General features: G+C 48.8%; 9 protein-coding genes across 9 annotated transcripts; 2 read left to right on the plus strand and 7 right to left on the minus strand.

The window, feature by feature from the left end:
- Positions 1-52: 52 nt before the first annotated feature.
- N7498_005751 (cell division control 45 family protein) lies at positions 53-2,665 on the minus strand (the record flags this gene model as incomplete). Its single annotated transcript, XM_058452813.1, has 2 exons — positions 53-1,858; positions 1,910-2,665. 2 exons carry the CDS (start codon positions 2,663-2,665, stop codon positions 53-55), a joined length of 2,562 nt encoding a protein of 853 aa, XP_058309351.1.
- Positions 2,666-4,457: 1,792 nt separating this feature from the next.
- Positions 4,458-5,472, minus strand: N7498_005752 (carbon-nitrogen hydrolase family protein; the record flags this gene model as incomplete). The annotated part of the gene is made up of 2 exons (XM_058452814.1): positions 4,458-5,351; positions 5,440-5,472. 2 exons carry the CDS (start codon positions 5,470-5,472, stop codon positions 4,458-4,460), a joined length of 927 nt encoding a protein of 308 aa, XP_058309352.1.
- Positions 5,473-6,042: 570 nt separating this feature from the next.
- Positions 6,043-7,659, minus strand: N7498_005753 (uncharacterized protein; the record flags this gene model as incomplete). Its single annotated transcript, XM_058452815.1, has 1 exon — positions 6,043-7,659. One exon carries the CDS (start codon positions 7,657-7,659, stop codon positions 6,043-6,045), a length of 1,617 nt encoding a protein of 538 aa, XP_058309353.1.
- Positions 7,660-8,421: 762 nt separating this feature from the next.
- N7498_005754 (uncharacterized protein) lies at positions 8,422-10,083 on the plus strand (the record flags this gene model as incomplete). The annotated part of the gene is made up of 2 exons (XM_058452816.1): positions 8,422-9,152; positions 9,204-10,083. The coding sequence occupies 2 exons, from the start codon at positions 8,422-8,424 to the stop codon at positions 10,081-10,083; spliced, it is 1,611 nt and encodes a 536-aa protein (XP_058309354.1).
- A 1,761-nt stretch (positions 10,084-11,844) lies between these two features.
- N7498_005755 (paraoxonase) lies at positions 11,845-12,837 on the minus strand (the record flags this gene model as incomplete). The annotated part of the gene is made up of 1 exon (XM_058452817.1): positions 11,845-12,837. One exon carries the CDS (start codon positions 12,835-12,837, stop codon positions 11,845-11,847), a length of 993 nt encoding a protein of 330 aa, XP_058309355.1.
- Positions 12,838-13,487: 650 nt separating this feature from the next.
- On the minus strand, positions 13,488-14,111 carry N7498_005756 (uncharacterized protein; the record flags this gene model as incomplete). Its single annotated transcript, XM_058452818.1, has 1 exon — positions 13,488-14,111. The coding sequence occupies one exon, from the start codon at positions 14,109-14,111 to the stop codon at positions 13,488-13,490; it is 624 nt and encodes a 207-aa protein (XP_058309356.1).
- A 2,926-nt stretch (positions 14,112-17,037) lies between these two features.
- N7498_005757 (uncharacterized protein) lies at positions 17,038-17,839 on the plus strand (the record flags this gene model as incomplete). The annotated part of the gene is made up of 3 exons (XM_058452819.1): positions 17,038-17,281; positions 17,337-17,619; positions 17,671-17,839. 3 exons carry the CDS (start codon positions 17,038-17,040, stop codon positions 17,837-17,839), a joined length of 696 nt encoding a protein of 231 aa, XP_058309357.1.
- Positions 17,840-18,321: 482 nt separating this feature from the next.
- Positions 18,322-20,634, minus strand: N7498_005758 (alpha/beta fold hydrolase; the record flags this gene model as incomplete). Its single annotated transcript, XM_058452820.1, has 3 exons — positions 18,322-18,956; positions 19,016-19,501; positions 19,923-20,634. The coding sequence occupies 3 exons, from the start codon at positions 20,632-20,634 to the stop codon at positions 18,322-18,324; spliced, it is 1,833 nt and encodes a 610-aa protein (XP_058309358.1).
- A 607-nt stretch (positions 20,635-21,241) lies between these two features.
- Positions 21,242-22,519, minus strand: N7498_005759 (uncharacterized protein; the record flags this gene model as incomplete). Its single annotated transcript, XM_058452821.1, has 5 exons — positions 21,242-21,552; positions 21,627-21,691; positions 21,758-22,155; positions 22,217-22,321; positions 22,376-22,519. The coding sequence occupies 5 exons, from the start codon at positions 22,517-22,519 to the stop codon at positions 21,242-21,244; spliced, it is 1,023 nt and encodes a 340-aa protein (XP_058309359.1).
- Positions 22,520-24,241: the final 1,722 nt, after the last annotated feature.

The following is a 24,241-nucleotide window of genomic DNA, read 5'->3' on the forward strand; positions in this document are numbered from 1 at the left end:
AACAGTGCAAGATGTCAGGTCGTATACTGCGTGAATGAGTTGCGCGTGAGTCTTAGCCCACCACGCTGCGGAAGCTCAAGGCTTCGAGGAATCCGCCCAGGTCGTCCTTTTGTACTTCGACAACGCAGTGGTCGAAGCTATCGATGCGAACGCGGGCACTGGTCTCTTGGACCACCTCCTGGAAGGCAATGCCGAATCGATTGCGAACGAGATGTTTCTTTCCGCTAGGATCTTCTTCGTCCTCCGACTCCGACTCGGACTCGGACGATGACTCCGATTCTTCCGACTCATCATCGTCGGCATCGGAGCCTTCCCGTTCAGCTCGCTCAGCGGCGCGCTTTGCCCGACGGTCTTCTCGTTCTTTTTGCTTCTTCTCCTTTGCTTCTTTCTTCTTGCGGCGTTGTTCTTGGCGCTTCGACATCGCCGCAAAGTCAACCACGCCGCCGCCTCCACCGGTGCCCACGACCACATAGAGATCGCGGTCTTCGTCCAGGCCGGCGAGGACGAGAGGAGTACCGACTGCCCTTTTCTTGCCAATCTTGGAATCGCCCTTTTCTCGCTCCTGGACACGAATGGCCTCCGCAATCCACAGCGCCAGTTTGGTCAAAGCGCCGGGGTTGGTAAACAGCTTCACGTCGGGGCCATCCTTGACGACCGCGATGCGGAATGCTCGAAGATGGCGGATCTGGTGTTTGGACAGCAGCGATGTGCCTGTACGAAGAATGGCACGATGGAGATGCTGTGCCAAAGGCAACACGTCCATCAAAAGAGTGGGTGACTCGGACGTGAGCGAAAGAGCATCGTAGGCACTCCAGAAGCGAGGAAGAAGACTGGCCAGATCGGATTCTCCGGAGCTACCGCCATTTTCGATCTCGTCGTTTGATCCCCGTGCTCGCGGGAGGCGTTTGGCATCCCATGCCCCAGACGCCTCGTTCGGTCCAACTTCGAGCATGGCACCCAGAATGACGCCTATATCGGTGGCAGATAGGCAGGCCTTCCAGCCCCAGCAACGCACGAAGCCCCAGCCCTCACGGGAACTGGCATGGCCGGATGGCTCTGGAGGGACCAGGCCATCCAGACCGTACATGGGCGCGTATTTGAGGAGTCGCCCCCGTAACACTCGTTTCAACTCCATATCCATGTGTGTATAGAATTGATGACATTGGGTCAGACTGATGCCCATCTTCGCCAGAAGTTTGTGGAGTCGCTTGCGACCGTTTTCGGTCCAAACATGAAGCCTCGTGGCGAGATAAGGACTGTGAAGCATGCTCTCGTAGAGTGACCAATGCCGGACGAGTAGGAATCGTGGCTCGGGAGAAAGACGAATAGACGTGTCGGTAGGCGATCTCGCAGTCGTGGGAATGACGCCATTAATCTCTCCTCTGATATCTCGATCTCGCTCGTAGGGATCAGGAGGGTTGAGACGGTGGACTTCGTCCCGAAGGATCTGGCGAATGTGTTCTCCACGTTGCCCACCCCATCCCGCAGAGCCTCCAGATTCCAACGCATTCGAAATGCTCACACCGGTCATCGTTCGGCCGCTGAGCTCCAAACTGGAAACACCGACTATGGCGAGCCAGAGAAGATCGTTATCTTCACGACCAAGCTCTGATGCGAGGGAATATACGAGTGATGAGATAGGCTCCGAGTAGGATGTACCAGCAGCGTAATAGCTCTGCAGGACCGTCTCGTGTTTCCTCTTCATTCGAATCAGGCGACGCTTTAATGTTTGCGTAGATGGCAGTTTCGGCTCTTCTGGTGACGGTGAGTCTGTCGTGGGAGTTACGGAACGTGATGAGTTGGACGAATTGTGTGCAGGTCGCCGTCGCCTACTTGGAGATGAGACCATAGAAGAACCCTGGAAAACGCGTTAATACTCGAAAAACACGAGACGAGAAGGTTCCCATACTGAATTGCTTCGTTTCCGTTGACGAGGTGGCCCATCTTCGTCTTCGGACTCGTCCTCATCCTCGCGTCCTGACCACGATTTGCGCTTTTTGGACTCCGAGGGCATGTCATCATCATCCATATCGCCATCGTCACTCGCGTCGTCCTCACCCACCTCGGGCATCTCAAGAAGCGCGTAGTATGCCTCTCGTTCGTTGCTGAGCTCCTCCTCGATATCTCCGTCATCGAACACGACGATGCCACCGTTTTTCGACGTGTAGGCAGGGGTAATGCACCCTTTATCCACGCCACGCCCGCGCCGTCGCGCGTTCACATCAATTTCCGCCATTGCCTGACCTATCCCAGCTTGTCCACCGAAGACGTTGCCGAGGTTCCACGGCCGGCGCGCGTCGAAGACCCAGATCTCGACCCCTCCCATGTCCTCCACTTCGTCGTCCGGTTGACTCAACCCCAGAATTTCGCCCAGGTCGACTAGTCCACCTACACCGAGACAAACCACGACACCTCCGCTGCCGCCATTGGTGGTTTGCATGGGCCGGACAAGGTCCTCCCCTCCGCGCGCGAGGTCGCCATAACCGGCAACAGGTTGGATTTTGTGAGGGATGTAGTCGCGTTTTAATAAAGCCGTGAGAATGCGGCAAGCACACAGCGCGTCAGGTTCAAGCGCGACGAGAATCAGAACCGGCGGGGAAAGTGGGTGGTGGGATCGGAGGAGTTGGAGATATAGGTGAGAGATGAGCTGCCGTGGAAGATACATGGCCAGCTAAGGAGGATTAACACATGCGAGCATGGATTGAAGTCGGAGAACGGCAGGAGCAATAAGAATAGAGAATTGACCGTGACCGTGACCGTGAAGTTATTGGAGTAAGGAAGCGCAACGGGAAAGCGGAGCGCGACGCGTCGGGCACGTGCCCCGAGATTCCATCGGTCGCCTCGACAAAGACGAGTATTTGCATCTTGCATGTTGCGCTCCCTGCTTTGCACGGCCTATTTAACTAAATCGGGCTCCACCATGGCATTTGCAAGGGTGACACTATTGAAATTCATATCTATGTCCTTGCCATCACGAGACGCGTGCTCCAATGATTCATGTTGGATTAACCAGCGATGAGTTCGTAAATCGGGTCTCCTACTATGAAAGCACAGCTATCGCTATATCCTGAAACGAAGTCTGGCCAATTTATTTCACCGAATCTTTTCCTAGAATGTGTCAATTTTCTGCATCGCCTCCGCTGGCGATGGCCCCCTGGACACATCGCTTGCGTTCTACGCAATCTGCGGGACCTTGCTAGCGCCGAGGATAACTCCATCGCCTCTACGCAGGGTTTACTGTGAATAGAGAAATATGGAGTGGTCTGATAGTCATCGTCGCGTGCATGTCCGGATTATCGTACATGGCATTCTGGGGTTTGGCAACTTGATTATCGGCCGTTAAAGAAACGTTGCCCTTTGATTTAGTAGCTTTGATGTTAGGACCACACCCGGGATACGGTAAGCTTGCTGCAGCTCAATAAGCCACAGGAGAACCTGCTATTGATTAACCAACCGATATCACATTCACATATGCTTCTAGGACTACCTCGTCTAGCTTCACGATCTCCTGGTCAGGCTTTAGAGTACTAAACTGCCAGGTAAATTAGTAGGTTTACTCGAAGATCTACAGGGTTTCTATAGACTGGGGCCACACAGAACGGCATCCGCACCCTCTTTAAATACCATCAAATATACCATCATTGCCTGTCCTCTCTGTCATCCGTGTGTAGCCGCTCATTAAAAATTTAGAAAGGCTCTTTTCTTAGGTGCTGAACTACCTCAAGCCTTCTTTTCTAATATTTAAAGAACCTCCCTCACGTAGACTCGTAGCTCCTGCTTTATGCACTTTGTCCTAAAGATTCGAAGAGTTTTCATCTCTCTATTATAACCAGCTGCTTGGTTAGGAAGAGGGACACAGTGTCTCTCCACCTATTCCCGTTGCCGATATGACGGCTGGCCTAGCCGGTGCACTTGCTGCTATGATGGCTTTTCGAGACTGTGCATCAAGAGGGGGGTCTCACCACGTTTTCACATCGCTTTTGGCGGCGGACACGATTGCCCTACAGCCTTAGAATGGGCTCTATCCGATTGAAATGGTACACGAAATTGCGAAAAGATTCGGTTTTATGCCGTCTACTGCAGATTGACATATTTCCGAGCTAACGTTTGACGTAGTTGGCCTATGGAAAAAGGTTATGCCCGATTTGCTCAGTGAGGATTCACGGTTTTTCACTACTTTTGAAGATGGAGTTTGGCGATGACAGAGCTTGTTGAATCCTGTTGTTAGACTTTCGGACGGAGAGACGACCCCACGTTGGGCAACGCCATCTGTGCCAAATTGATATCATCCTAAATATGTGAAGTGGTTGTAATTTCGTTTCTGCCTCGGGTACTTGCTTCCTATCATAAGGAAGCACAATATCTTGAAATACGCAGTTGTGAGTGGTTGCGAAACAGCTACCTTGATAGGAAGAGCATACGGACATCTAGGTGGGTGCATCCGAGCAATGAACAGGCTACAAATGAGATTTCGAATATCCATAATGCCAATCCTCTCTCCCCAGGTCCTCGCGAATCTGGTAGTTTTTCTCCGCGATTTCCACCGTCCGCATGTCCACTTCTATGATGCGCATCCCTTCCTCGCTGTCACTGAAGCTTCCAGGCACAGTTCCGACGATAGGCAACACGACTTGACTGCAGCCAAAGAATCCCTCCTCTGCAGGGCCACCAGAATTACAATAGATAACTGCAGCTGTGTTCTCGAATGCGCGAGTAACAAGGGCATTTTGCACAAACATCTTCTCGCAGTCTGGGTTGTATGCAAGTCCCTCGCCGCACATATCTGCCGATGTCCAGTAGGAGGGGATGATGATAATTTTCGCACCAGCTAAAACCAGTAGCCGGAAAGCTTCGGGGAAGGCTAGGTCCCAGCAGACCAATATACCAACGGGTCCGAGGGGAGAATTGATAATTTGATGGGGATTCGGTGCCGGATTCCCTTCTTTTGCTACCTGACGAGCATGTTCGACAAACGACGTCAAGGTCTGCCGCTCGGGGATCCACAAATTCGTTTTGGTGTAGGAGCCAAGAAGATGACCGTTGTGGTCAATAAAGTCGGATGTATTGAGGAGGGTTCGTTTTGTATCCTTGGTATCCTCCTGAGAGGAGCTGTTTTTGGGTGCTTCAGAAACAATAGTACCGGCACAGATGTTGATGTGAAGCTCTGCAGCCAATTCTTGGTATTTTCGTCGGAATTTGAGGGCGTTTTCGGCCGTTAGGGCAAAGGATGGCTCTTCCGGGACCCAGCCAGTCAAATGATACTCTGGCAGGACAGCCAGTGAAGCACCTTGGGCAGCAGCAACGCGAACAGTCTTAGCAGCATGGGAAAAGTTGTAATCGGCATCGAGGGCCTATTTGAGAGTATTAGCATTGCTAAATAGCCCATTCAAAAAAATTCAAGTGAGGATGTGCCTTTGGTCTAGTCTGCAATAGGGCGACCTTGAAAGAAGTGCCTGTTGTAATCGCTGCCATGGTGCGCGACTTGAAACTGGAAAGAAAAAAGGTGCGATAATTTCTAAACCTGATCACCCTAATAGATTCCAAATAAAACAGATGCTTCGGTCATTTTACGGGCGCTTTTCCGTGCCACCTGCCTCATGATAAAGACTAAACAGCTTCTCTTTCGATTTCCTTAGCTTTTGATGGCCTAATTGGGTAATCATAGTGGGTCCAATTTAAGACACCCGATTGGTTGGCTTCCACCCAGGCTGGCGTTGGTGGCGTTGGGAGCATTCCGGTCATCCGAATGCTTCGCATAATATCTTGATAATGGGAATAGCAGTTGCAAATGCTGGAAATACTTATAAATAATGTTTTTTTTTTTTTTTTTTTTTTGGATAAGTATTCTAAATCTCTATAATCAAATGGGCTAGCTATTGGCACAGGGCTGAGGGGTTATATAGATTCAGGCATGTAAAGTTTAGAAAGGCCCACGCAGATGTACATGCGAACTTTGACCTCCGTTGTTTCATGCTTTGGGCTTGTGATATAAATCTTATGATACATATACAAGTACAAAGGATAATTGAATCTTCCCAAAAGTCAGCCCATAAGGGTCTCGTATCCTTTATCCATCATGACATCCATCCAATACGTGTCCCGTTGATTCTTGTCCATGCAAGCCCACGTCTCTTTGACCAGAAGAAGCATTTGCTGTATAGGCTTTGCAGCCAACATATTTTCAAAGGAGGAAAGGCGGGATATAATAGATCTCCTTGCGCGCAAAATGTCGAGTTCAGTTACCGGTGTCTTTAACCTTGGACTGGACGCAAGACTTGCTAAAGGAAGTTTCTGTGCACTGGCCACTGAGCAACCCGTACGATCAAGAGCCAATTCACTGCAAATGCTAACAAGCAAGAATGGCTGGATCGATCGGCTCGTTGATGACACAGGAATGTCCTGAACCAAGTCGAGAATGTGTAGGGCCAAATAAATCAGCCATGCATTTTCTGGAAGCCCAGCTTCCGGGTTGGGGGAGTTGTCAGGAATCGGGCTGAATGTGATAAACTCGTGTGTTGGATCATTCAATGATGCATATGGCAGCAAGAGATCTGGAAAATTTCGGTAAAGTTGTAATAGGCCCGTACACCTGTATGCCTCGGCGATCTTTATCAGGTGATCCACTGGAGTCAAATCATCACCCGAGTCGACAATCGTGTTTTTACGTGGCAGTTGGCTTGCGGAAAGCCGAGATTGTAGCTGTTCCGCCTCGAGAATGGCTTTGTGGGCTTGGTCAATATCGTTTCTAGATGCGAATCGACGAGAGTGAATGCGCTTTCGTTCTTTTCTGACGAGATTTCCAACATTCATGGCAAGCATCTGAACTTCAACCCCCACGCCAGTTTGAGGGTGCGGCATTTGCGGTTCATGTGATTCCAGCTCATCTGATGGGGCGGGCTGAGGGCGGTTGTGTCTTATGCCCCGGACGTCGGGTTCCCTATCAGAGATAAAGGAGAGCAGAACCTGCCAATAAACAAGAGAGTTATGGAAAAAAAATCTCTTCTCTTCGTCGGCCATTCTAGTGTTGCTCTCGCAGGCCTTGGAAGACAGTACTATCCTGGCAAGCGTATCAAACTCTGACTGGCCTATGTCGCCAGGATTATGCCAGCAGCGACTCATCCCAAGCATCACCAGTGCCAACAAAGACGATGTTTCTATCTGATGCCCGCGAATCTCACCCGATAGGCATAGCGCTGCTTGGTTTTGAAGCTGAAGACCGATAGAAGAGAAATTGGGTGAAACTTCGGACAAGCATGCAGCTGCCATGCTCTGGGTGATGTAGTAGAGTGATGGAGAACCAGACCAAACATTGGATATCATGGTTCTGTACGGGTTCAGTTGGCCGTCGTAGCAAGACATCATTCCGCAAACTTCCTTGAAATAGTACTCCACCAGCATAGAGGAATGGTCCTGGAGGGTTCGTGCAAGTGGCATCTCGCAATGAGGCTCTAAATTTTGCTTTGGAGAGTTCAGGCTCGATGAGGCATCAAACTCTGATCCTGTAGCGCCCAAAAAGTGGTTCAACCATAGGCCCTCCTCGCTAGGCTCCCGAAGTGTCAGACGAGTATTTTTCCACGGCGTTTGCGGGGGCTGAAGGTCCACATCCCCTGAAAGCTCATCGAACGGGAGTGGCAATGTAAGGCTGTCATCGTCCGGCATGGCAATGTTGCCGGCATCGATTATACAGGAGACCTGCTCAAATATGTCCGAGTTGCAGAGCTCAATTGCGGATTGATCGGGCGGTTGAGACTCTAGTCGATTGAATGTATAGTGGGTCCAGTCCGATGAGGATCTTGATCCAGCGCTGCTAGAAGCATCTGTCTTTTGCTTCGGGGTCCTAGGTCGTGTAGGCCATTTCAGATGCTTTTGATAGCCTGGACAGGCGATGCTCAGTCTCGTACAGCGCGAGCAACCGGGTCTGGCTTCATCACATTTGAGCTGAAGTATGCCTGGTTAGCGATTGATGTGGCGAATTTGACCTTGATCGTGAAGTGATCCTACCCTCTTGGATTTACAGACTGCGCATCCGTTGCGCGATCTGGTTATGGTCTTTCGCGTCGGCGGAAACATCCGGGATATGTTAAGACACTCAGTTGGAGATTGTCGCATGGCTCGAGGCTGTGGAGTATACTGGATGCAGGACCGCGCGGGGAAGGACGACCTTGTGGAGCGCGAGTCACGTTATCGTACGTTATCTTTTGATAAGTGGGCCCATATGCCGGATATTGGCATTTTCCTTTGCAAATGCCTGCCTTTTTGGGCAAGATCCGCAAAGCATGACTCCCCGAAGTTAACGCAGCGTTCAAGGATCCCATCCTTAAAAGGCTTATTATTGCCCGGGTTGCGCACATGATTGACGGGACTCAGCCGTTTCTTTGCCTTTCACTTATCTCTTAACTTATCCCTGCTTTTGCCTTCAAGATGGAAGAAGGCGGAGCCGTTCGACAACGCCATACCAATGCCACTGCAGAGGCCGACGCCACGCTTGAGCGAATGGGTATCAAATCCGACCTGCACCGAAACTCCTTTTCTAGCCTCTCGATGCTTGGAATGGCATTTGCCATTGTCAATTCGTGGTGTGCCATTGGTACCACAGTGAACGCTTCTTTGCCCTCTGGTGGGCCCAGCAGCGCCGTTTGGGGCATCGCCGTCGCAGGTATTTTCAATCTATGCTGTGCTGTCTCGCTTGCAGAGTTCCTGTCGGCCTATCCCACTGCAGGTGGCCAGTATCACTGGGCGGCTGTTGCCAGCTGGAAATCGACCAGACGCGCAGTCAGTTACATCACCGGCTGGATCAACCTCGCTGCGTGGGTCTGTCTAACAGCGGCGAACTGCTTGCTTGTGAGCGGAATTATCATGAGTTATGCTGAGCTCGTCAGCCCTGCCTTTCAGCCGGAGCCATGGCAGCGATTCCTTCTGTATGTCGCCATCGGTGCCATTGCATTTACCTATAACCTGCTCGCCAACCGATTTCTAGCCCACCTGAACAGGTACAACATGTTCTTCACTTTTACGGGCTTCATAATTAGCCTGGTTGTTATCCTAGCATGTACCGCCCCAAATTTCCAGAGCGCCAAATTCGTTTTTGGTGGTTTCATCAACCAATCCGGCTGGCCAGACGGCTGGGCCTGGCAACTAGGTTTGTTACAAGGGTAAGTCTCGTACTTGGCCTCCTAAGAACTCAAAGCTAACCTTTGCTCAAGTGCATTTTCCGTGACTGCCTACGATTCAACCATCCATATGATCGAAGAAATGCCGAACCCCACAACCCAAGGGCCCAGGCTTATGATCTACGCCATTGTGATGGCGGTCGTGACTGGATTTGGCTATATCGCTGCCGTCATGGCTGTCATTAGGGATATCCCATCGGCCATTTCGGCCTCTGAGCCTCTTCTTGAGATATACTACCAGGCCACGTCAAACAAGGCCGGTAGTATATGCTTGATGATGTTTCCCCTTCTCTCCTTTGCCCTGTGCGCCATCGACGACATGGCTACCGGCGCTCGGATGGCATACGCATTGGCACGGGACGGCGGCATGCCTTTCAATCGCCACTTCGAACATGTTAGCCCGAAGTTTGGTGTACCCGTCGTCGGGCTCATATGGTGTTTCGGTTGGGTCATAATCCTTGGGCTTATCTTCCTCGGCTCCAACAACGCTTTTAATGCCATTATCTCCGCCGCCGTGGTCTGCTTTACCATAACTTACGCCATTCCACCGGGAATTAACATGCTGCGCGGCCGGTGCATGCTTCCCGAGAATCGCAGCTTCAAGTTGCCCAACGCCATTGGCTACATTTGTAACGCGGCCGACGTCGCTTGGGCTTTGCTGACATCTGTTCTCTTCATGTGGCCAACATCGAGCCCGGTCAACCCAGTGAATATGAACTACTGCGTCGCCGCCTTTGGCGTCATTCTTGTCATCGCCGGATCCAATTGGATTCTGACCGCTCGCAAGTCCTACCGACCCCCTGCTCTGGAACTTGTCCACGGCCAACATCTAGTTGAAGCTGAGACTGATGAAAACACGAACCAAATTACAGTCGATAACAAGGGAGAATATGGTCCGGAAAAGGTCGAATAAGGAAAAGGATCATGTATTCCAGAGTTTTATTGAACGAATATGATCCGAGCTTCCGAAGGGAAGGCAGTATGATCTGTTTTCTCATTTCTATTGTACGATAGCTCACGGACAACCGATAAATAAAATTTAAACTTCAACACCTGTCACCATTGAGCGCGAAGAACAGAGCGGCCGAGTTGTCAAACCTCCCACGAAAGCAAAATCGACACTCAGAATATGCTTTCAAAACACCGGGACACTTAGAACTGGCGGCGCAGAGAATGCATCCAAAGCCTCATAGAAATTAGTTCGCTTTTCTCACCGCTTTAGTTTATTTTCTTCCTATCTACTACTCCCCTTTTCTAGTATTTTGTTCTGTCTTTTCTTATCTGCCTATAATACCCCCTTTACCTCTCAATATTATTTTCGCTGAACCTAATAGCGAGGATGATATTAATGATAGCGATGGCCTAGGTAGGCTTTATACCTAGAGAGAGGTCTAATACTAATCAAATTAGTGTCTAACGTAATTCACTACCCACCCGGCCACCCAACCAACTACTCACGTCCTGACGCGTCCTTCTATTTTCTACCAACCACTATGCCTGCAAAGCGCACCCAATCAAGCCGAAATTCCATTGAGCAAGAAGGGCGCCTTCTATTAGCCTTACAAGCTATAAAAAACAAAGAAATCAGCTCTATTCGAGACGCAGCGCGCTAATATAACGTTCCACGTTCTATGCTCACCGACCGCATCAACGGCCACTAGACCTGGCACTCACCCGTCCCGCGGGTCCAAGATCAAGACCCGTCACCCGACCCGGACCCGGACCCGGACCCGTCCAGGTTCCCTTCGAATGGGCCGGTCGGCCTGGGCATTGGGGTGAGCGATCAGGCTGCTCAGGGCGCAGCTTAGGGGCGGCGGGGTGACTAACTCACCCTGTGCTCCGGGAGGCGATCACTCCCCGAGGCGGCAGTTTTACCGTCACTATTATTACAATGAGAATTTTCGTGTTCTAATGTCTTTCGTAGGAATTCCTAGGAGATGCTAGTTTTTGTATCAAAAGGTGACGGGGGGAACAACGTGTCCACCCCGTCATCTCTGTTACTAGTTAAACCTCTCAATGTTACTAGCAATTACTACCTAAAGTTATAATCCTCCCGCATATTTCTAGTATTTAATAGGATTTCTTTTTACACAGGGTCACCCCGTGACCCGATTGCCTGGATAGATATGTTCATTTGTGGAAAAAACTGTCGATGTCGAAACGTCCCACCTCGGTCGCCTCACAGGGCACTATTGCGCCTGCACCGGTCCACGTAGAGAAATCTCCGACCCAGACATACGGGTTTACATGTTCACGACTGTAATAGTGCCAATCTCCTGTATACTCTACGTCCAAGGGCGGATATCTGATAGGCCATTTAAATCCTCTACTAACGAACACGAGAATAAGCACACTGTGCCAAGATAGGAGAATAAGCACTTGATAAGATAGACAAAGTAACCTAATGCCCCTTGTTCCTCCATCTAGAGTGGCCTCGGAGAGTAAGAATTGGAGTAAGCTAAGAACCAAACATCAATTTCAAGGGGGCAACTCGCTAAATAAGGTAGTAGCCAGAAATTCAGGTGAAAGCAAGCGAACTAAACCAACTCAATTAGACTTCTCAAGATGCACTTTATTCGACATGACAGAAAATAACTTGATTTTACCACGAGATTGAAAGGACGCATACCTGATCTAGTCAGAGTACATATTGTATTTCCTGGTTCAACACTGATCACTCCCTCCAGACCATAATCCCTCTCTCATAAAGACCTGTTATCAAGCCTAGCCCGTATGCATTGTCTCTTACAGATGTAGAACTAGACCCAAACTCAGCAGCAGTCCTATACAGAGTTTTAATACCATCTGCTTCGGTCCACTCAATCACACAGCTCGGAACGCTCATAGTGAGACACTCGCTCACATCGCCAGAGAGGCGTTCCAAACATTGAGTCCGATCTTTCACCATATTGTCCAAAGTCGGTGGATGGGGATGACCGCTGATTAGCAGTTTACCCTTCTGGTCGGTTGATAAGTTGTCTGGCATCATCGGTACTCTGACCGTCTCGGTCAATTCAAGTGTTTTGTCCGACCTTATATTGAAAAGTTGAAATTGACAGGAGCTGGTTGCTGCCACTGCGAGCATGGAATCGTTTAGAAGTGTGATGCCATTAGGGTATGGCATGTTGACAACGGATTTGAGCGAAGCAGACGTATCATTGTGCAGATGCACGTAGACAATATTTCCTAACGGGATAGCGCCATAGGTTTCCACCTTAGCCAAGATTGGGTTCTTCTCAATCCGAAAGTAGTGATCATTGCTAACGAAAAATTCGTGCTCATTCAGAGCACTGATAGAGTTCGGCGTCTTGATAAGTGGGTCGATGAGCGTCCTGGTATGTCTGGCCACCGGTTGATGTGAGGTAATATCCACTTTGAATATCTCAATTCGTGCGCCCTCGAAGTGATGATTGACAACGATGAGAGTAGAACTGATCTCTTGAAACTCTATGCCAAGCGGATGAAACTTGGACTCGTCGGCAAAATTTTGAAGCTCGATCGGAAAGAGTCCATGGGTACTTGGATACTTTCGCGCATCATACCGATACAGATAAAGTCCTCCAGATGGGACTGTCGTTTGATTCTTCCAGAAAGTTCCCATAACGGTATTCCATTGGTCCCTTCCTGGATCGCAGCTCAATATCGCAGCTCCTTGCTTCTCAATCATGACGATGTCTTCGCAGTTCCTCAATTTATCTCGGAACTTGATTTCATATTTGGAAAATGCCTTAACCTCCGCAAGATTTCCAGGTGCATTTAATCTGAGGACGGGAAAAGGCCCACAGACGACCAGAGATATAGGGGTATGTGGCTGCCAAAAAAATTGCTAGCTTTATCCAGTCTCCTGTTAGCCTGTCAAATTAATCAAGTGGTACAGGAAAATTACTGCAAGTGAGTAGTAGTATATCGTACCATAAACGCTTTAAATAAATGACCAAGCATATAGCGAGAGGGGGCCATGTCTTCAAGTATTCCGTTTGCTTGTTTACAAGGGAGTTAGTTGATGACGATATTGACTGGAATAACATACTGATGACAGATTCGATGTTCAGATTGGAATGAGATGTGTTCTGCTTGTCGGATTAAAACACTGGAGATATGCTTTTATAACGCAGAAAACTAATGGGGTGGACTGTGTAGACTAGACAGATGCAAGAGAATTTAAGGGGTAAACTGGCTGAGTAAGATAGAGTCAAATTCGGGTTTTGTGGAAAACAAGCAAACATAACCAACAAATATTGACTACCCGAGATCCCAATCTCCAACAGAGGATGACAACTGTTAGATACGTGTTGAATCCGACAAGGCATGCCAGGATTACAGGAATGGTGCTAGCTGGCCGCAGATATTGACGCTCTCGTAGTTGAGACCGAAACCCTTGATCTCAGGAATGATACGGAAGTAGAAGTTGGCAGTGTGATCGGTCTTTACCAGTCCGATATAATCAGACGTCGACATTCTGTATGAATCACTTGCCCAATCACAGGCAATATGGTAGGCCATACTTCTCTGGTGATCTCGGGTCAACTTCGAACGGACACGTGTCGTAGCTGCGATCTTGAACCCGGCACCGTCGAAGCGTCGCTGTAGAGTCGGGCTCTGGTCGGTGCCGGAAGAAAGATGTCCAAAGTCACCGGCAAAGTGTAAATTCAAGTCACCGTTATCGAAAAATTTGAATGCGAGATCAGAAGTATTGCTCTGGTCGTCAACTGCCACATTTCGGGCAATAGTGCGATGGATAAGCGAAGGATCAAAGTCTCGCTTATTAAGGGTAACGTTAGAGACGTCGATTTGCTCTATTGAGTCAAACTTCCAACTATCGCTCCGAAGAGCTTGATCAAGACCTTCCCACACAGTGCTCGAAGGGAGGTCGCGCCGCACCGCACCATTTTCAAAGGACTGCTGCTCATTGGTCATAGAAGTGCCTATTGAGCCACGCATAAAGCCCAAAGCAATGAAGATACCATCCAGAGCGTGTTGCACGTAGCCAACATATTGAACGCAGCGTTTGGCAGCTTCTTGTTCACAGACATATGCGGCATAGTCGGTTCTTACGTGAACAAATGCAGTATGTTAGGACCCCGAGCTAAAATATGAATAAAGAGTAAAGGAACAGAGAGGGATAAGGAAAAGTCAATGAGTTACACGGCAGCGCTAGTACCCGTTCTCACGATCGTATTGCCGATTCTTCTACAATCGATTCGTGCCTCAAGAGGATTCGCTATATTGCGACTACGAAGCTCAACCTGATCTGAACTGTAGGCCACTAACTCGTAGGCACCATGGTCATGATCAACAGAAAGCTGGGTCACTGGGATAGCTGAGACCAGCCTAACAGCAACGAGGAGGGAACAAAATTGATTGATAATCTTCGTTGTGTAGTATGGTTCTTGAATGTTTGAAGAGGTCTGTAGTGTTGATTCTTCTTTCCAACGGATTAGAAACCCTCTCTTATATGTTTTGTCTTGCCTCCGATTCGAAAAGTCCTTTCTCGCACTGGCCCAAACTCCACGGTATACCGTAAAATCCGATTGGTCGTCTAGGCGGTATATACCGCCCCACCTGGAAAAACGTGATTCATGTCTCGTATAATGTAAAGGCCAGCGAACCTAAATAAATATCTCCTATCAGCCACCGCGACCGGGGCTCCGTCTCCCTCCCTACTTTCACTCTTTTATTCTCTTCACCCCCTCTTAGTATTCCATTAAATTAGGTGTCCTGTCCGTCGTCTAAGCCTACCTACTACTTTTATTGATCAATATGGAAAAAGCGATTCCCCAAGAACCCGAGTCAACATCCACTCGCAGCCAGCCAGACGATAATAGCGTGTTTCCAAATCGCCATATTGAGATCGCGGAAGCCTATCCCGACGATCTCATTGTCAGATATATCATTGTACCATTGGTTAGACACTTCTTCAAGTGAGAACTACGAATTTAGCCTCTATATATGGACTATCGAGCTAATTAAGTTAGATGCCTTCTAGCGATCTACGTCTGGCTCTTTGGCTCGCTTATTACATGCAACTTTTGGAACGACGACAAAGTTTGTGATGGAAGATTTCTCGCAAATATGTTTTACATGTCACTGGGATTTATGATATTAATGTGCTACACGGGTTACCTTCGGAGGAAGCTTGCGAGGCAGAGGCAATTATCGCAGGAGACTTAAGCTAGAATAGCCGTGCAGCAATTCCATTAATTTACTGTGATATAAAATAACTAGGCTAAATATTCCCACCGAAGTATCCGTCGTCCACGCGTGCCATATCTTAGTGCCGACGTGGAACTTCGTTTCTCTACTGGCCCCCATAAGTTGGACATATACTATAGAAGCCGCGCGACTACGTCGAACCTGCCATAGAGGCGCGGTATAGAGGCGCCCAACCCCTTCGGTCTTTGTCTTCCTTATTCGCGCCCGTCTTAAGCAGTAGCCGCTTCATAGCGGGCATTCTAAACCTTTTGGAGAATAATAGGGAATGGATACTACAACCGCCCCCCGGTTTCCCCCCCCCTTCCTCCTCCTATCAATTCCCTAGAAAAAAGGAATATATCTTCGGCCATTTAACACAGGTCGGCCCGCCCACTTCACCCACCACTATATTTCCAAGCAGGATTTCTTTTTACCAAAGCGCTATAATATAGTCAGAAATTATCGACTTTTGCATGAATTGATCTTATGCCCTATATCTCCACACCCGGTACACTTTGGTTGAGCGCGTTTGGCTGGCAGAGGTAGTAAATTAGGCTGTTGAACGGCCGCAGTCGTAGGTGATTAAACGCGCTCTATAGCCTCTGTAGGAGGCTGTAGAACCTGCGAGGCCTCAGCAACTATTAGGCCCTTGGTGTGCATTTCTGCCGCTTCTTCTCGTTGTGCGCGCATAGATCACTAACTTCCTTCGCGAGTAGTGCTGTGTGATGCAAAGCTAGAGAGTAGCCTTTGATAATTTGGTCAAGTATAGTTTTGGTAGGTCTTGGTGGGCCTTTTGAACGTTGCTTAAGTAGATCTTTAAGCGCTTTGGCTTGTTTCTGACCTAAATGTATCCGCGCGCGCTTTAGGGTAGGCCATCCAAAAATCGAGCTTATCGATATAATTATAGCCAAGACGCACTTGATTCTCCACAAGGCGGCCACAGGCGCGTTTAAACAACCTACATCAAGAGGCTATAGGAGATGTGATGAATGTGCTGGCATACAGAGCGGAATAACTTCGTTTTCGGTGTAGATTCGATCACATAGCGCTGTAAGATGGCTACCATGGCCATCAAGAATCAACAATTGATATTTTCCACGCGTACGCCTAGCGGTCGCAGGAATAAAGTGTTTTTCTAGCCTGCGTAGGCCAATCTGATCAGTAGTCCAGCCATTCGGCGAGACCTCAATAAGCCAATCACGCGGGAGGCCATTAAGCCATCCTTCAATATAGTTTACGGATACTCCGTCCGGTACTACTAGAAAAATCTCAACCCAATAAGTACGGAGGATATTATCCCGATTGCTTACATCATTACTAGCCGAGCCATAAACGCTTTCGACAAACAGAAATGATTCCCAAGCCTCGGGGGTTCGGGGAAACTGAGATTAATTGTCTCGTGCAATTTGTCATCGACGTTGATTGGTCGTTATAAGTCAAACACAAACAGCACAAACTATAATGCAAACACAACCAACTTGCTCGGAGACATCGCCGCAGAGCGGTGTAGGTCCGGGGAGGTTCTGATAAAGTTCAAGCAAACAGAGCAAAACTAGCAAACACGTGGATTGATAATACAGATGTAACTGCTGTTTGATCATTGAAGCCAATATAATAAGACTTGTATGTCTTCCTTAATCGTCAATTTCTCTTATCAATTCATACAAGCTCAAGTATGGCTGGCAAATCTCCTGTCATTCTCATTCTCGGATCCGGTCCCAATATCGGGCACCATGTGGCTCGGACCTTTGCCGCAAAGGGCTACAAAGTTGCCCTAGCATCTAGAAGCCTCAAGGAAGAAGATAGTAATGCGAACCAAGTCCATATTTCCGCCGACCTATCGGATCCTCATTCTGTGAAGGGTATCTTTTCGAAAGTCAAAGCATCGCTCAATCTGCCAAGCGTTGTTGTTTACAATGGTAAGCATGTTCCTCGTGGAAGCCCTTTACCGAAACCCCGCTAACAACCTTGAAGTTGCCGCCGTGACTCCAAATGATCCAGCGGACCCTTTGTCTCTTCCCTTGTCTGACTTCAGTCGAGATTTCAATATCAACACGACCAGTGCGTTTGTCGCTGCACAACAGGCGGCTTTAGGCTTCGAGCAACTTCCTGACTCTAGCTCCAAGACATTCATCTACACTGGTAATATACTCGACTCGACCACCATTGCAAACCTCCTGGATCTTGGTGTTGGTAAATCCGCAACGGCCCACATCATCCGCTCTGCTGCTGCCGCGTACTCTAATAAGGGCTTCAAGTAAGCGTTTCCTTCGCCGGCTACAATAATTTTGAAATTGACCAAAGGCAGATTCTATTATGCTGATGAACGGAGGACTGATGGGGCTCCTGCATACTCTGAGATTGACGGAGAGGCGCATGGGAAATTCTATGCCGAGCTCGCTGAACACGAGTTCCAGGGGCCTTGGAAACAGACTTTCGTCAAGGACATGGGATACAAGCTCTTCCCATCCGCTTGATGTTTGATTCCTTGAGATAGCAAATGCCTTTTGGAGCTTGCATCTTTTTTGGAAATGAATTCTGTTTTCGTGCCTTCATGGCGTGCTTTTTGTTTGTTTGTATTACGGAATAATACATATTCGGAGCGGAAACAGCTCCGCTCGAAATGAGGTTTACTACTTTGTTCTCTTTGATCTATGCTCGAACTCTATTTTGCGTAATTCTAAGGCTATTACGTCTAATCTATCCTTGGCAAGTATTTTTTGCTACGTGGCTCCCCTCAAGCGCCCCTCGGGCAGCTCTAACTCCCTCTAGCGGTGCTAAGGATTCAGGGCTAGTTGCTCTATTTAGACGATAATGTACCAGGTAAGCGATGTTAGCTCTTGGGTTAGCTTGTGGGTTGTCTTGTAATTTCAGTTCTTTGCGCGGGTAGTTTGGCGACCATGACTTTATGTTGCGGTGGTTCATAAAAACGGATAGTGGGCGGAGTGAATCTCAGAAGCTATTGAGGCCTACACATCGAAGCGAATATCGCCTTCCACACGTCCATTGACTGCAGCAAAGTATCATGATCTGTTCCATCGACCGTCGTGGAGATGAAATCAATAGCCTCTACACCTGGTGCCTTCCAACACTCTTCAAAATATCTTGCCCCCCGACTGCCCACCAGGGCATCCTTGTAAGCAAAGTACGTTCGGAGACTGACTCGGCCATCTGTGGATTGCTCGCGGGCAGCCAGCATCTGCGCACATTGAGCATAGTCCGAACAGACACCCCAGTCACTGCCATCGCTCTTTCGAAGACACAAAAGAGCCTCACTATTAGCACCGACGGTGGTCTCATCGTACATGAAGGAAGCGGCGAGGCGAAAGAGCTCCGCTTGTTCCGCGCGTAACACGCTGTCATCGCGCTCAGCGCTCTGGTAATTAGCATCGAGGGATGAGCGGTTCTCTTCTACCGCCTCGCTTACTTGTGATGATATCTGACGAAACAAAGCTTTGCTTGACGCGAGTATAGGAGCGGCCTGAGTCACAAAGAAGCGCGGGATATGGTGCCAGGCACTGAATGCTTTCGTTGGCACATACTGTGCTATTTGCATCGCGGTAACGCGCGAGTAGGCGGGATTAACCCAAGGGGCTATTGGCGGCATTCTAGGTCATTCCTTTTCTCCTTCAAGAGAGGGGTTAATTGAATACCTAATAAAGTAATCTCTGGGCCTACAAGCTCATGGCACTGCGCCCAGGTATTAAGCAAATAAACCGTCCCGGCGCTGTGGGCGACAAGGTTGACGCGAGCAATACCAAGATGCGCTAGCAGACGCGGTAGCAAATCAACCCAAGCGGCGATTCGCTTGTTGAGTGGAACATCGGTCGATGCACCCATACCTGGCCGGTCGACAACGAGTAAACGCACGCCAGCGCGCTCTGCAATAGCGTGCAGAGGGATGCCCATATAACGCGATGCAAACATCCCCGGTATGAACAGCAGCGCGGGCCCAGTGACACAGCCCATTTCGGCGAACGAGACGGTCAGCGGACCGCATATTGTATCGAGATTGACACGGCGGTGGAAGCGATTGCTAGAAATAAGGCCAAGAGGATCCGACATGATTACCCAGATGTTGCCAAAGCCGTGTTGGGGTCTTAAAGAGGGAGGGGATGGGGGGGGTTTGACGAGGCCTACTAGTACGGGGGGCTTAGCCATCACATGATTACATTCAATTCCCTACATTTATAAGCTGCAATCAATGAAAACGAGCAATGAGAGATTGAGGTGTATATATAGGTATTTCCCGTAGATTAGCAGCACGGCTATTATGTACTACTTAAGGGTCCGTTGGACCAACGTAGAATACACCTTTGTTGTCAACAATACCAGGCTCTTACAAACCATTCTACTGAAAAATTCCTAAATGGTACTAGCGTATTTCGGCAATTAGTAGGTGGTGATAGTAGTTTCTGAGACGTGCTGTATCCCGAATTTTGCAATATTTTCAAGTTGTCCTTATTTTGACAACGCCCACTTTGTATCGCTTTATACCCTAGACTAATGATCGCTGTCTTTTAACATACCCAATATAACCAAGAAAATAAGCACATCAACAGTGGGGAAGCAGAAACTCGCTCGTCAGCAGCATCGCATTGAGATGGGCAGCATCCTTCTCTTTCATCTCAGCCAGATAGGCTGCTATCTGGATGCCCGTCGTGGAGCGGATGGCACGTAGGCGGTCCACGATCCATTCGCGTGTCTCTGGCGTGTTCATCAGGCGGATTCCGGCAAGGTACAAGGGCCAGACGACAAAGTACGCGCCCGAGGCAGGGACCAAGGACGGCGTGCCGGCGCTGCTGCTACAGTCTATGTATGAGGTGCTAGTTGTGGCCTCATGCTGAATGAAGCCAAGCATGTGAGGCACCGGCGCGAGGATGTCGTCCCGCATCTCCGTCGTCGTGTGCGATACTCTCTGTAACAGGCTCGTGTAGGCGCCGCCGTCTGAGAACTCGTGCGGTGCCCATGTAAGTCCCTCGCGTAGCAGTAGACAGTAGATGACATGGTTCAAGATGATGCGGCACGCCCGCATTCCGTCCCACACCTGGGCTATCCAGGTGTTATAGTAGATGTGGTATTTCCCCGGGAACACGAGGCGTGGGTTCGCCAAAGGGTCGCTGACCGTCTTGAAACGCCAGCTCACAGGCAGTTCGGCGAAGAGGTTCTCGAGTCGCTGATACAGCTCGACGGCGTGCGACAGCAGCGTCTCCCATTCTCCGGCCAGGAAGGGTGTCTCCTGGTCTGGTTGCACTTGGGTGTACAGATCCATGACTTCGATGTGCGCAGTACTCAGTATCCTAAGGGTCGGGCACCTCTATATCCGACCCTCAGGGTCGAGATGTCGGACCCTCCACCCACTATAGGGCGATACGGGTGGAGGGTTCAGAGCGTCACCCGCGGGTGAGTGCGAGGTCTAACTAACTTAATTAGTAGCAAGCCAAACGCGCCGAAGATAGACTATATATACTGTCTCATGCAGGCGGTTACTTCTAGAGATTAATAATCGTGTAGATTGCCTGAAGTAGTCATGTTCGTCAAGAACGTTGTTTAGTGCTGGCTAATCCGCGCAGAACAGAGGCACATACGGGTTCAGCATTGGGTAGGACATCGCCGCGGAAAGCAAGGCAACCGACCATTTGTGAGATACATGATCTGAGAATAAGTTTCAGGAAAGTGGCCGACTACCGAGCTATGCGATGCTTACGAAGGAAACACTGAGTTCAATTGAAGACCGTTGATCGTGACGTTTTCCACATCTATGCTATGCCTCGGCAATGGGAAAAATCGGTTTAAGTATTAGCATGCTTCATGGTCAAACTACTCATTGTGACTTTTCGCAATCCTTTGCTTATTTATTTGCAGTAAGAGAGTGGGGCTTATGCTGTAAGATACTCTTCACTTCCAGTCCGCTCATCCAAATGACGGAAAGGTGAAGTGCCACTTGCCGTCTTGGTGGTGACCGTGACTTGATATGGCAAATTATTTCCTCGATCTATGAGCTCAAGAGACTGAAACCGCTGATCATTTCGACGCGATGAGGGTACCGTGGTCTCTCCACTTAAGTAGCCAGCCGATGAAAGCCCTCCCTTTATATGGCGTAGGAGCGGACGAAGTGTTGCGAGGCTCGCAGCTGTTATCCCAAGTCCGTTTTCAACGTTTGAGAGGACAGCTATTTCAACTGTAGAATCTGTATTATTTTATAATTGATTAGGACTTATTCGTAGCCGATTATGGCTATTTGAGAGAGGAAGAGGCTCTTACACAAAAATTCCGGATCGGCAAATGTTCGCACGAACGGAAACCGAGCGATCACTGCAGCGCTTGCACTAAAAGTCAACCGAGAAATATTAGTCTTTGAGACGGAGAGGGCTATCAGACATATACAAACTGACATGCAAGCCATGCTGAGAATGCCAACCACAGCAAACTTCATGCTGTAATTCATGTTCAGGTTCCAGACCAAAAAGATGGGAAGAATACCAGCTGTCAAATCGCAAATCGCGGCGAAAACACTGTATACATAGGTCATTGCAATAATTGTGTCCATGTTTATACATGATCCATGTTCTGGAGGATCGGGGCCAGCTCTGGTCCAGAAGAAAGAGAGCGGTTTGCATTGCAAAAGCATCAGGAACATAAACAGTAGACCTGTTGCCACGGTGAAGAACATGACGAAGTAGAGGATCCAATTGTGGACGCGGCGAACGGTAATCCGGAGCAAGAAGACGCAGACCGAGGCTTTGCAGAAGACGGAAGAAAAACAGTAACCAATCTCGCAAAGCCACCAGTACTAGAGAGTTTTTAAGTGAATGAGCTTCATTATAGTCCAAGAGATTGTACTTGTTCCTTACTCTCATTGCCATGAGGGCGTCCTTCTTGGTTATATCATCAAATAGCCTCCCAGTGCCATAAAGGCTTCCACCAATCATGCTTCCTGAATACATAATATAGAAGAGCTGCCCCAATTAGGTTCAGCAGTTGTCATAGGGATAATAATTCAAGCAACATACCATTGCCACCACCATAAGACCATCATCCCATCCAAAGCTTTTGACCACTCTCGATCGGCAATATACCCGAAGACACACCACGACGAAAGCGATTGATACAAAAGTAGCCGCCACCGCCTTCACCGCCAGACTGCGATCAGCCATCACGAATGAGAAGCCGTCAGGCCGTCTTCTCGTTGACAAACCTCTCTGAGGGGAATAGGAGGTGCGAGTCGGGGCAGAAGATGGATGGAACTCGGGCTTGGATTATATAATTAAAGCGGCCAAAGTGTTCAAAGTTTCCTGCGGGGCGCGTGCGTCTAAGACTCGCGACTATTATGCACATCGCAATTTGGAACCGAGCGGCCGGTAGTTACCGGTAGTTGCCGATCGCCAGTGGAGTGAGTTTGTACAAGCTTTTCCCTCTTTCACAGTGCCTTCTGGGAGACTTTTCACATGTGCGAATTGACGGCCAGCGCGCGCGAGGTCTTTCTTTCCATAATTAATATTTGAAATGGCTCGATCTCTCACAAGTTTCTTATTCTGGTTGGGCTTTCGTAGACGGGCTGGTGGCAGTCCCGATTGCCAGGCAAGGACTCCCAAAGAAGCCTTGGATGAACCGCAGAACCACAAGGCCAGCAAAGTTTTCAGCAAGCGCAGTGGGAAGGGAAAGGATATTTGGTTCGGTTTAGCGGAGCAGCGTACGGCCGGAGTATGGCCGAACTGGTTTTTACATAAGCGGAGAGAGAGTCTCGAAACACGGGATAGCCTAGTTAGTTATCAGGATGAGGTCAAGCGGAGCTAGGTACCCATTTCGGCATTTATGGAGGCCGCTAAACTCTTTTAGTGGACGGCATTTGGGCCTTTCGCCGATATCGGATGTGTTTCCGTAATAGGATTAGTCAAGTACTACCAGCCATCATGCGTACTTGGATCTCTGTGTTTAATTGCACCGCGATTAACATCCAGGAAACTGGATATCAAGCTGGAAACACCATCTTCATGTCTAAGCAAAGATTCAGTAATGTAATGCGCCATCGTGTCTGAGAGCCACAGAAACGAAACAACGCGATGCACCATGTCTAGGAAAGGAAGTTGTCAGGAACAAGTCTGCATAATTCTCGAGATAATTGTTTGAAAAACTAAGGTGGTTGGTCTCACGTATCCCTCAATCTGCTATTTTCCTGAAATGCTACAAAAATAAACCTGAAGATGTCCTCATTCACTATGTTTACAAGATAGTCCAGTATTATCAAGCCAATATGCAGGTGGGTTCGCTGCGCGACTACATGGCATGCTATTGAGAGGTGAACTGACCGACCGTGACCAGAAGTACATTCGGTCGTCAAATATACCATGGCACAGTTCACGTCTTATTCATAGAAGCGTTCCCACTTTTCGTCCAATGGCAGGAGGATGAACGCATTGGCCATTATCTTCTCTTGCTATCCGCTTCAATTGAAGCAGGCCTTAATGAGCCTGGGGGCAAGGCTGCATTCCCCCGCATTTCCCCGCAGTATCCGCAAGTGTCGTCTAGTGTTGACTGGTTATCCTTCACGAGGAAATATAAATAGGAAACACCCACTGCGTCTGCAAGTTCTTTCAAGAAATTATCCGATTTTATTTGCCGATTAGCGGGTAAATATACGTTTTTATGCCTAGGGGCAATTAATGTACCGTGAGATGCAACCGCAGCGTCATTAAAATGGCACTACTGACGTCGATCCTTCAAACATGTCATTTCTCAGCCCTGAACTTCGGCCTAGATGCTACATAGATGTGAGTGGAGATTAGTAGTGTTGCATCGTCAGTTAGTCTTATCACTCTGCAATACAACGCTGGACTATCGTTGCAGACTTCCATGAATATAAATCTCTCAAGTTTGAA

This window comes from Penicillium cinerascens (assembly GCF_028974065.1).
Source record: "Penicillium cinerascens strain IBT 15544 chromosome Unknown contig_5_segment0_segment0, whole genome shotgun sequence".
In the NCBI taxonomy this organism is placed as follows: domain Eukaryota; kingdom Fungi; phylum Ascomycota; class Eurotiomycetes; order Eurotiales; family Aspergillaceae; genus Penicillium; species Penicillium cinerascens.